Source organism: Oryzias melastigma, linkage group LG14 (genome assembly GCF_002922805.2).
Source record: "Oryzias melastigma strain HK-1 linkage group LG14, ASM292280v2, whole genome shotgun sequence".
Lineage (NCBI taxonomy): Eukaryota > Metazoa > Chordata > Actinopteri > Beloniformes > Adrianichthyidae > Oryzias > Oryzias melastigma.
In genome coordinates, this window is record NC_050525.1 from 20,097,401 (window position 1) to 20,109,898 (window position 12,498).

Below are 12,498 nucleotides of genomic sequence, written 5' to 3' on the forward strand. Positions count from 1 at the left end.
TTTCACCTGCCAATACAAATATTCAAACGTTATTAGAACCATTTTCCTTAATAATTACATTAATTAAATTCAGCTGGAACATGTTGAGAACCACTGAATTATAAATTAAAAGCTGGGCAAAAATATATAAAAGTTTAACATACTACTAAAGAAATAAATAATTCACTTACCGATGCTAATGATTACTATTACATGAGCTGATATTCCTATGTAATAAAAGGTGACTGGTTAGTATTTTTTTATTTGCTGATTTCTTTTATTTTGAAATTCATTTCAAAAATCCACTCGTTACCTGTTCAAAGCTACAGCCACACATGGGGAGGCATTGGCAGAATCTTCAAGATTTCATGCTGCCACTCAATTATTTTGAAAATCCTTGGCGTGGTCATGAAGGTTGATGGCGATTGGCATGCAGAATGACCTGCTTTTTAACCTTTATGCTGTCTTATGGGGTCCAGATGACCCTACCCTTACATTGATGTGTGATCCCTCCCATGACAAAGGGGGACAGGATTTTATGTCTGCCACGGACACCAGTGAAGATAAATAAATCATTGAGAAAAAAAAAGTTCAGGGCGCTGTCTTGTGGGGTCTAGATGACCCCACTTTTAATGTAAATGTGCCTGTGTCGCCTGTTTTCGTAATGGCCTCATCCCCACTGCGACCTCTAAATGTGCCCAGGCAGCCACTAACCAATGTCAACTTTTAGAGAAAAATTGTCCAATCACCGTAAAATATTAACTTTTGCTTAAGGCTGATATTATTTGCACGTATCTGCATGCGACCAGCACAAAAACCGATGTAAATTCATGTAATATGTGCAGCCAAGATGCACATTGCTGCATGTATTTTAAGTGCGTCAAGGGCTGGATTTTGTTGTTTGCCACATATATTTCAAGTTAAACTTAAAGTTAAAGTCGTATTAGCTGTCATGCACCTAGGTGTGTGACATGTGTTCTCCGCGTTTGATTAATCTTCTCGAGGAGCGATGAGTCAGAACCATTTGGTGGTTTAACCATAACTGTAATCCTAAACTTAACCCTTCCCCAGGGACCATACGGCCAAGGCAAAAGTTCAGTACTGGCCATGTGTTTTAAAAATGACTTGCGAATAAAAATGTTCTTTTCTTAAAACCTCTCGTTGCGGCCTGTAAAAGTGCGACTGCTACCTCTCATTTACAAATTCTGCCAAGCGCCACCTACCGAATTTGCTGAAAATTTTGCATTTAGGTCGCTGTGCAGTGGGTTATGTGACCATATTACTAAAAAAACCAGAATATTAGACATTTCTTATGGGCGAAACTTTCAGAAAATTAAGTGTAACCCAAATGGAAATATTTTTACAATTTTTCTCAAATGATCGAAGTGATTAGCTTTAGTTTTATTTTGAAAAGATTTCCAATTTCAACACATATTAATGTTGTCTTTGTAAAGTCAATATTTTATTTTAAGTATATTGTGACTATGTTCAGATGTAACTTACAAAGAAAATGAAAAGCTAGTAGTTTTTAAATCCCTCGATCTAAAGGGAAATGAGAAAGGCTGACTTTTAACCTGTGTGCATCCTGTGTGCTTTTCTCTCAATAGGACCAAAGAGATCACGATAGCATTTGTTCTGGGGAACAAAACAAATGGGGGATTACGGGTTTGGTGTTCTAGTTCAAAACAACACTGGCAACAAGTCTGCATTCCCGGTCCGAATCCACCCGCATCTGCAGCCTCCACACCACCACCAAAATGTGTCCCAGAGCCCCGCTGCTTTCATAAACAGCACCACAGCCACAGGGAATGGCAGCACGGGAGGCTCTCCCTGGCTCTTCTCTACCTCTGCCACCCACAACAGCGTGCAAGATGAAATCTTGGGGGGGGCAGAGAAGCCCAAAGCACAGCAGCAACAGGAAATGCAAGAAACGCAGGAGAAACAGCAGTTATCTCCTGGGAGTCACCAGGAAGGTGGAAGCAATGGTGGGATCATTTCAGAACTGGAAAAAGCCAAGGAAACCAAGACAGAGAACGGCACATCAGAGGGTGGCAACGGGAAGGAGAAGCAGCTTCGCCTTGAGTCACCCGTCCTGACTGGCTTTGACTACCAAGAAACATCTGGCCTAGGTGGAACTGGTCCAGTACAGTCCAGTACCACCTCGTCATCACTCACCGGCTTCAACAATTGGTCAGCTGCCATTCCGCCCGCACCGTCAACAATCATCAACGAAGACGTCAGCTTCTTCAACCCGGTGTCCGCCAACAACGGGACTCTGCTGTTCCAGAACTTCTCCCACCACGTTAGCCCAGGCTTCGGTGGGAACTTCTCCCCCCAAATTGGACCAGCTGCGGCCTTGTCCCAGCACCATCCGGCGCCACCCCCGCACCCCCACTTCCAGCACCCCCACAACCAACACCAGCAGCACCGGCGTTCCCCGGCCTCCCCTCACCCTCCGCCTCCCTTCCCGCACAGAAACCCAGCTTTCAGTCAGCTGCCACATTTGTCCAACAGCTTGAACAAGCCCCCATCCCCCTGGGGTTCAGCTAGCTACCAGAGTCCCTCTCCCTCCCCTGGATCCTCAACTTCATGGAGTCCTGGAGGAGGCTATGGCAGTGGCGGCGGCGGTTGGGGAGGCTCTCAGGGCAGAGATTATCGCCGTGGATTGAACGGCGGGATGACTCCCATCAACTCTATCTCTCCACTGAAAAAGACCTTCCCTAACAACCACGTGACATCCCAAAAGTATCCTCGAAACAGTCCGGCGGGCTTCAACCCCAAATCCTGGATAGATGATGGCGTTAGCCGCAGTGATAACATTTTCCCGTTTCAGGTCAGTATGTGTTGATAGTTGCAATAAATAGCTTGCTGCTTTTTTATGAACCGTAATGCATTCTTGTACCTCAGTAGGTGTGTGCAGTGTTGAGGTGTCATGCTGCTCTTATTGTTACAGCGTGTGGCATTGCTGCCATCTTTAGAAATGACGAGGAAGGATGGCGTTGCTAAGTGTGGTCTTTCAGTAATAAAGTAGCTGCTGCTGGACCTCCACAGCTGTGTGTCGGCGATGATGAGTAATGCGCCTCCATCGCTGCACCGGGGTGTGCCACATATGTGTGCTTGAGGTTGGGGTGGTGGTGGGAGGGGGTTGAGATGGGACGGAGAGGAGATGAGGATCAGATCAGAGACAAAGGAAGAAAGGTTGCAATCATGGTAATGGGAAACCAAAACTGACACAAAAATACAGAACAGCTCATCATGAAAAGGGTTTAAATCTGTTCTTCTGCTGCTCTATCATATCAGTCAGTCTTAGCTGGTAAAATGAAGATTCATCATTTTATCATGTTAGATTTTTGGTAATCATTTATGTTATGGCTTTCGAAGCCTATCATACTAGTGAAAAATAGGTTAGGTTGATTTTTGATGTGGTAATCTACACACAATATGTCGACATAGTTAAGAACAAGAGCCAGGGATGATATTTTGAGATAAATGGGAGCATGGAGATGGACATGACAGACACTTCATTGAGTAGTGTTAACTCTAACAGCTGATAAACAGAGGCATAGGTGCAGATAGTGAGGCTGCCTTTGGCCCAGATTGGGCTGATGACTTAAACAGAGGGTTCTCCGAGCACTCAAATGCATCCTTTGTTTTTTTCAATCGTTGCACAATGTTTCCTCCTTTGCCAATAGTGAGAAAGGGTCGGTGACCATTTCTCAGTTGACTTTGTTCCCTTAACATTCTCCTTGATGGAATACAGGAGAGTTTGTGAGGTATTGTTTCCCTTCTGCTGTGTCTGCTTCCTTTGAATGACTGTTTGTCATGGTACAAGCAAAGTATAAAAGCGTTTTAAAATTCAAAGGCTTTTTTAGCTGTGACCTTTTCAAGAATGTTTTGTTTCATCTCTATTTGCAATGAATGACTCACACAGCTCCAAAGGTTAGATAGTAAGGATCATATGCTGACATGCCTTGACATGTCTTAAATATATGTATATGTTTTTTTGCAAAAACAAGTATGTATTTTTGGGTAATTTATAATTATTGTTAATAGTAGGCAATTTCTGTTGGTTATAGGGGTAAGCTCATGCTTGAATAAACCCAAAGTTCTCACCTTTTTTCTGTATTCAGGTATAAGAAGGAGACTTTTCAAGGTTAAATGTCCAACTGCTAGGTCTTGTATATAGAGATAGTTTCTTTTTTTGTTTCAAACTAAAATTTCAAGCAAAGTCAGATGAAATGCATCTTTTTTTTTACCTTGAATTAGATCAACTAAATACCATTGTCCTTTTGCCCTCTTGATTCTGTTAAGGCAGATGGAGGGTGGCTTTGCAAGGCTGTGTAGTTGTGAAAAGGGGAAGGATTATGCAAGTGTAACCTATTTACCCATTTCTGTGTTCTCATTGATTTTTTTTTCAATCAAGTGAAACAAATGAAGCCACAAATTATCAATTCATGCTGTTTTTTGCTTAAATATGTTTCTGTATAGGGTATAGATCATTCCTTTGATTTTTGTTTCTGAATCTAGAAACAAAATTAGGCGTTTAAACCTTGTAATTACACTTACTTTAATTGTAAAGTTAAATCCCAATTGAGTAACTTTTTCCTTATTCTTTTCATTGATATAGTCCTAATGCAGCATTTAAACAGCTGTTTTTTTACTGGTAAGTTGAATACATTGTTATCTCAGTCAACAGACACTGTAGAAGCTTCACCTTCGAACCGACAGATAAGTCTTTTTGTTTACATGTCAGCCCGTGCTCTAACCATCACTTATGGTCATGAGCTGTAAAGAAGGGCCCAATTTGAACAACCAAAATAAATGACTTATGATAAACACCTGGACTAGCCCCTTTGGGAAAGAACGAAAAGATCTGACAACTTAAGTGAAGCTCTTCTGCATAGACTGGAGCCAACTGGGGTGGTTGGAGCATTTGGACACTGGGTCTTCCAGGTCCATCTCAGGGGATTTGTGTCAGACATGTTCTTCTGAGAGGAGGGTTTAAAGCAGCCTTGGGACTTGCTGGATAGATTTAATCCCTTGGAGAGTGACCCGGTCCAACACAAGTGTCAGAAAATGGATGCATGGAAGGCATGAAGGCGATGAAAAATAGAATCAAACTTGAAGACCCAACTCTCAACATTTTAAGAGCATTCTTTTGGTAAAGCTGTTTTTGTTTCTGGTCAAAAAGATCGCACTGCAGTGTTAAAATAGCTTTTTAATACTGGCACAAGACACACATGTTATTGTTCTATTCTGGAATATAGTTATTTTGTTGTCAAATTTGAGGTTTTGATGTTGGTCCCCTTTCATTTAGCAACATTAACAACTTTGATTAAATTTGCAGAGAACATCAGCAAGTTCTTCTCGCCAGTTTTTAGGCCATGTTTGATCTTTTCAGATTAACCCTGATACTTGACTAAGCGGCATTCTCAGCTTTGGGATGTTTTTTCTAAACGAACTCTGTGAGCAACTGATGTCCCCCTCCTCCACTGTAAATCTTTCTTCAACTGTCTCGAATAGTTCCCATTTTAGCACCCACAGGACAGATGAGGGCTCAGCAGCCATTGTTCAGCCTTTCCACTGTCTCTGGAACTTCTCATCACATGCTACGTTTCTTAAAACAGGTTTTCTTGAAATGGATTGTTGCTCAGAATTCAAGAGAGACGAGGCAGCGGATTGTCCTGTGACTGTGATGTTGCACTTTTTGCAACATTCCCCCTTTGGAAAATTGTTCAAACACAGAAGCCTTGTGGATGTCTCAATGGTTGAGATAACGGTGTGTATACGAGTTGGAAAAATGTCAACTGTGCTTGAGGTATAGTTTTGTGCTGCAATGTGGCACTTAGGCACTTAAGAGGAGATGTTTCACCTGAGCGTCTGTTGCTGTAGAGTGGGGTTAAAGCCTGGCAATTTTCTTTTTTTCTGTGCCATTTCTGTGGATGTACAGATTTGGCCAGTGACGAGGTCCACACCTGCAGGGCCTGGAGGAGAGTCAGCCAGGGCAGGATATTGTCTTATTAAGCCACCTGGCTAACTGTTGGTTACAGTTCCCTCCTTACTGTTTGTGGAGCTCAGAGGTGCTGTAGATTTATGTGGTGCCATTTCCTGGACAGCATGTTATTAAACTGACTGTGCATGTCGATGTTTACCTTGTTTGTGTAGATTTTTTTTTCTTTTTTGCTGAACATAGTTGTAGCCAAACAAAAAACAGTCAGTACCAAAGAGCTCTGGTGAGTTCAGGATTTTTATATTCATGTACTGACACACGTATTCCAGTTGAAGACTTGTATGAAATTGGATTTTTACGATTTTGTAAGAGCTCATCTTAAAAAAAAAAAAAACATTTTCTAAGTACTGCTTTAAGAAAAAAAGATACACTTTTGGACAGGTCACGACCTTTGCTGACCTGATTTTGCAAAACTCTCAAGTCTCATCTGTTTCTACAGCAACAGGAGAATAACACGTCCTCCACCTTAAATCAGTTGCATCTTATTGCCTTTGTATCCACAACACAGCCGAGTTTTAGTTCCCACTCTGTTAGACTGTTTTCTTTCATCAAAGTACTTTAATTATAGCCCTCCTTTGTTTTTTTTTGTTTTTGTTTTTTTGAATTGTTAGAATGAGAACAGACACCGTTAAAGGTTAAAAAGGTTGAACAACCTTCAATGTCTAAAAAAAACACACTTCACCATTAAGTTGCAGAATCCCAAAGTTGTTGCAATTACCTCTGGTTCTTGTGAAAGTTGTGTTGTATGAGAGAGATGCTTTACGGACTAATGAGCAGTCATGGCTGTGCTGTGAGCACATCACTCTGCTGCTCATACAGCCTCATTGTGCTCCTCTCCCACTCTTGACAACCCTCTGAAACGGAAAGATAATTTACGTGTGCGTGCGCACACTTGTGTGTGCGGGAGCTCCAATTAGTTCTTAGGCTAAGTCTTCAGCACAGGTGTTTTAACAAAGAAGGAAGACAAAGCAGAATTAATGTGAAGGTGTCATTTTGCATTTGGCTCAAGCCATTGAATGCAACTAAAACGCTGCTACAACTTTGTTTTTTTTACTGTCCTTCTTGTTAAAAGACGTCCATAGGCAAACTTGTGAGTCATTCAAGCAATGCTAAGTAATTGGATGTTTTTGACAGTTGGGAGTCTTTCATGTCGTCACGGGACTTTGAAATATTTGACCAAGAAGACAAAAGCTCAACCGACTTCCTCTCCCTGCCCCCTCTTTGTTCTCGTTTTGCAACAGCTTACCTTGCTGTTCGCTTCTCCACCTTTGCTTCTTCCCTTTGGCTTTCCTTTGTGTCGCGTCTGGTTTGAGATCAGACGCTCGCCGCGCAACTCGAGATGTTTAGGAAGAGTGGAAAATTTCAGTGTGCCTATCGATTGTGGAGGCTTTTATCCTTCAAACCGTCTTCACACTGCAAGTATTTTAGCCAATTTTCCATGTTGGAGGTCAGTGACAACCCACCCCGATAGACTATACTCATCAGTCTTCACCAGTTGCCTGTGTGAAAGCCTCTCAGATGTGATATTTTAACACTTTCAGATGGCAAGTGCTAGTAAAGAAGTAAGTCAGGAGAGATGGTCACGGAAAACTTTGAAACACAGAGTAAAACAAGAAAAAACTACATTCTGTTTAGATTGAGAAAACTGGACAAAATGGATGAACAGACCAGCAGTTTTCTAAAGCCATTAGGAGGTAGATTTACTAATGAGTCATTAAAAAGAAAATTGCCCTACAGCAATCCAGCCTTTGGGTCATCTACTTCAGCCTTTTAGCTTATATGACTGCTATTTTTCATCAATAGTCAACAAACAGGGATGATTATCAATTGCAGAAGCAATTCAGCTGCAGTAAATTGTCCGTTGCTTCTCCTTGTGCCATTAAAATCTGCTGATGTTCTGTGGAAGATTAAATCTCGCTTGAGAGGGAAGGCTAAGCTGAAGACGTTCATGCCCAAATGTTTATTTTTAACCCTCTCTCTTCTACCCTGACACCCTGTAGTTGCTTTTCCCACATTGTGCAATGCAATGGAACATACTTAAGGCCTTGACTTGAAAAAAATGACATTTTCTGTTTTAGCAGATGTTTTTATAGAAACTATGGTAAAATTTGAAGCAAGAGGTAGATGTTGAACCTTAGGACAGAGCTAAAGTATGTGTTTCTTTAGAATCAGAATGGCTGTGGCGGTTTAATTGACTTGTGTGGTCTTGTGTGCCTGCTTTTCTCCGCTTCAGAATCCACTGGAATTATGTCAATTGCCTCAACGGTTGAAGAGTTACGGTAGTCAATATTGTCTGTACTGTTAAGGGTTAAAAGTGAAAAACAATGACTTTGGAATGCTGCTTTTTTTGGACAGAGTGGTCAAGGCCAAAAAATTAGCACTAGAAAATCCCTCTCTAAGGTAAAAGACTTTTCCTACAACAAATTCATTTCTTGGCATATTCATAATGTACAATTATCTTCCAATGGAATGCTGTAGTGTCTTACAATTCATAGAAAAATGTTAGGTCAAATCCCAATTTTTCCCTTACCCCTGCGGCTTCTCCCTACCCATATACTTTACTATACTGTACTGGACCGGACCACTCAGTGGAAATGAAGCTTATGGTATATTCACTTTAAAAATGCTAACGTTGCTTAGGTTTTGCAGTGAAATAGTGCACATAATTTTCTCTTTGTCATTTTAATCACATACAGGTTGGATATTTAATCTATTTATTGGACCTACATTTCTCTGCATGCAGCAAATGTTTTATGCTCATCCCTATAACCTCTGCCTGCTGTCGGGTAATTTTTAGATCACAGAACATGAATTTCCTTAGATATTAAGTCAAATATGTGCTTACATACTCAATCCTGGCCAGGTGTGGGAAAAAATAGAAATAAAAAAAAAATCTCTTTACTAAAACCATCTGCACATGTGTAGGTTAATGCTTAGCAACTCCAAAGCACAAGCTTGTATTTTACATAGTTCAATTTGGATAAGAAGAAAACGGGTGGCTAAACTCGATAAAGCAATGTCTCAAATGTTGAAAGGTTTGCTCTAACATTATTTCACCTGATTGCTTTTATGAATGCGATGGGGGAAAGCTTATGCTTATTCCCACAATAACCAGTTCTTAGCTCTTATTAAAGTGTTTTTGACCTGAAGCATTTTCCCAAGCCTGCATTACAAATTGGGATTCAAGACAACAGAGGACTTGTTCTAGCCCATATCTTTGGTTTTTGCTTGAAAGGGAGAGTGTGTGTGTTGGGTGTGTCCTATCTTATTTATTTTTCTGATTGTTAGTTTTTTGAGTCGTGCATCATTTCACACTGGTAAAATTTGGCATCAGTGGAGCGGTTTTGGCACAACCACTAGCAAGTTTGCCAAAACAAAAATCCACACGGTTTGGATGATCAGACACTCAAACGAAGGATTGAATTTAGGAGTCTCTGCAGATTACAGACACTGGCTGAAAAACTGAGCTGACTGCCGTGTGCACCCTTAGTCATGTGGTTCACAGACGTAGGTCTGTTTTTTTGAACCCTTTCGCTTTTGACCCCTGTCGAGTTCATGGTAGCACAGTATGGTATGAGCGTGTTTTTCTTCCCTTTTTTCCTCTTTTTTTCCCCCCATTGAGTGGCCCTGCTTTTAAAGTTTGCTTGCTTGACGTTACCTTAAGTTGTGAAGGATCTGGAGCTGGATAAATCCTCGAGAGCTAAGACACGTGTGAAGACAAAACTGACTATCCTGATTACTGACAAGTCGACTGACTTGTTGGTCAATGCCTGTTGTGCAAGGCCTGACAATCATCTGTCAGACAGAGGGCAGAGCTGATCACGCAGTGTTGATCTTCTTGTCAAGATGTTTGTCAGGCTTTCCAGACGAGGTGAATTTCCCCCCAAAACACCACACGGTGAATGTCTCTCTGTGTGCTACTTGCAGATCTCTTTTGTGCCCGCTCATAACCCATTTTGAGTAAAGTGCTTTTGCTCAGTGTGAGGTCTCCGTTTGTGTGTTCAACTAAACATTGTTTGCCTCCAGATAGAATGGCAAGAATTCTGTGCAGCCGGCAATGACAGTAAATGGTTAATACACCTGGCTGGTTGAATGCTCCTTTTTTTTAGTTCAGCTTTTAGACTTTAGAAAAAAATTCCATTCACACTCCGAATTTATGCGCCACATTACTTCTGAGGAAAATGGGTCACGTTGGTGCAGAGAGATGGTCCTCCGGTGTGTCGAGCTTCTTGTCGAACTCGATCAGTGGATGTTTTCAAGCCTTAAAAATGTGTCTCGTCTGTTGTAGAGAAGCAGCCTCCCAGTTTTATTAAATATCATCAATTTGGAGCGGGTGTGCTCTTGGATGTTCTACAAATTAAATCCCCATATTTGCATAAACTCCTTATATAAATTTGTGCCGGAAGCACCTGCAAATCCTTTAAAGGAACACTGGAAAAAATCAGAAAAAGCTATGTTTAGCCTAAATGAATGACACAGAAGGTTAAAAACTATGGAAACTTGTAGTCAGCAGGAGACTTTTTAAAAAGATTTCAAAAGGATTTCTGCTTTTTTGCGGGTGACATTCATCAAAGAATGACTGGAAAGAACATTACAAAAAAAAAAATGAGGAAGGAAGGAGCACAACACAACAACACAACGGAACTGGAAATCAGACATTCAACCCATTTAAAAGATGAAAACAATAAGAATATAAATTTCATATTGTCACTCAATGGAAGGAAACTGAGGGGGCTTGTCATTTGGACTCGCTGTTGTCACGGTCTGCATATTTGGTTGAGGTGGAGTCGAGACAGAAACCTTATCAGTGGGGCACTTGTGTTTGTGTACGGGACATATTTTTAGCTTGTTGGCATATTTAGTGCATACTGTAAGGGTGTGATTGTGTGTGTACACATTTTTGAGCAAGAGCGTCCAGAGTAGCCAAGGATGGCTCCGCTCTTTTAAGGTGGCACTGGGTTGATGCCAGGAAACACGTTTAGCTGTGGCTTCATTTTGCTGTTAAGCACGATTTGGATTATCCTTAAACACCTAAGCACATAGAGTTTAGCTGAGTAATGGAATGGGGGGTCTGTTTTCATTGCCACTATGATGGGGGTGTCTCATGGTGGAGAATCGGTAAAGAAAAAAAAATGTGAGTTAAAAGAAATGTTTGAAAAAAAATGTATTTTAGTTAAATTATAAAGAATGAAAGGATCCTAGATTTAAGAACTGCATATGTTTATTTTAAATATTTTTTCCCCTTTCTGCTTTTCAGGAACGCACCCGGTCATTTGACAGCTTCAACATGAACACTTTAGAGAGCTCCCTGATTGACATCATGAGGGCGGAGCAAGACACCCTGAAAGGTGAGGAGGAATCCAGATGTCAATTATCAACATGAAAAACTTTTTTTTTAATTGATTAAAAAACAAAATTAGTCTCACTTGGCATGTACGTATGTGCCAATACTTTAAGAACAGGACCTAAATTAAGGCATTATCTCATTATATTTTGCTTTCTATATCAAATACAACCCTCTTGTATCACATATTATGGCTGCTTTATTATATTTAGATAAAAGGAAGTAACTTCCACACACCTAATATCAGTTAGTCAGTCCAACAACATTGTGCTGATTTGAACTTTCTTCCCCAACCATAAGCGGCTATCAATTAGTTTTATATCCTATAATAATCCAGAAGGTCACTCTATAAAGCAGTCAGATTACACTCCTGCCTTTCTTCTTCTTCTTTCTTTTTTACATTCAGTAATTATGATAATTATGGTAAAAAAGGCAACCAAGAAGGATCAGTATTTAAATAACTTGTGCACAGCACAGTGTGTTTGGCCTTTTCTTTTCTCTTGCTTATTAGGAATGTTGAGGTAGGCTTTCTATTTAGAAACCAGAGTGCTTTTTTGTTGTTTTTCGGAACATGCTGCAGTCGCAAATGAGGCTGCCACATTTATGCGATCACAGCATCTGCACGCTGAGGTGAGGTCTCCCTCTCTTTGCTTGTAGCAAGAACAAGGATCAGGAGTGACAGGCGTGCACAGAAACGAAGGTTTTCTTGAAAGGTTACGTCATTTTCATAAAGCGACTCCTGTTTTTTTTCTCCTTTTTTTCCTCAAAAAAACTTTATAAAAGGTTATAAATGACACTTATAGTACAACCTGAGATGCAGGATTGTTCTGGTGCGTGTATGTCTGTGGTCACAAAGAAGCAAACAAATGTGTGTACATTAGTCATAACTTATAAAAAAAAAGCACATTTTAGTTAGGAATCTCACTAAAGATAAATATCAAATTTGAACATTTAAAATGAATGTGAAATTTGATTAATGCTTACATAACTAATTATTTTTAAATGTTAACAATATTTATTGACTTTTGAGTAAGAAAGGCAGTTTGTGATAAACTAGCAGATTGTGGAGAATTGTTGAATCAGGTTTTTGTGTTGTTTGCGACACCAAGTCATTTTTTTTGCAGTCACAGAAACACAGGTTTCTGTTGGGGTTTCACGAGTCCTG

General features: G+C 40.4%; 1 protein-coding gene across 3 annotated transcripts in view; it reads left to right on the forward strand.

Moving 5' to 3' along the window:
- The window catches only part of cpeb4b (cytoplasmic polyadenylation element binding protein 4b), a 32,837-nt gene that overhangs the window by 1,711 nt on the left and 18,628 nt on the right, over positions 1 to 12,498 (forward strand). For all 3 annotated transcript variants that reach the window (XM_024266541.2, XM_024266542.2, XM_024266545.2), the window contains exons 2-3: positions 1,587 to 2,812; positions 11,247 to 11,337. In XM_024266541.2, the coding sequence (XP_024122309.1) occupies positions 1,631 to 2,812; positions 11,247 to 11,337 (1,273 nt within the window). In that variant the 5' untranslated portion in view covers positions 1,587 to 1,630. The remainder of the gene's footprint in view (positions 1 to 1,586; positions 2,813 to 11,246; positions 11,338 to 12,498) is intronic.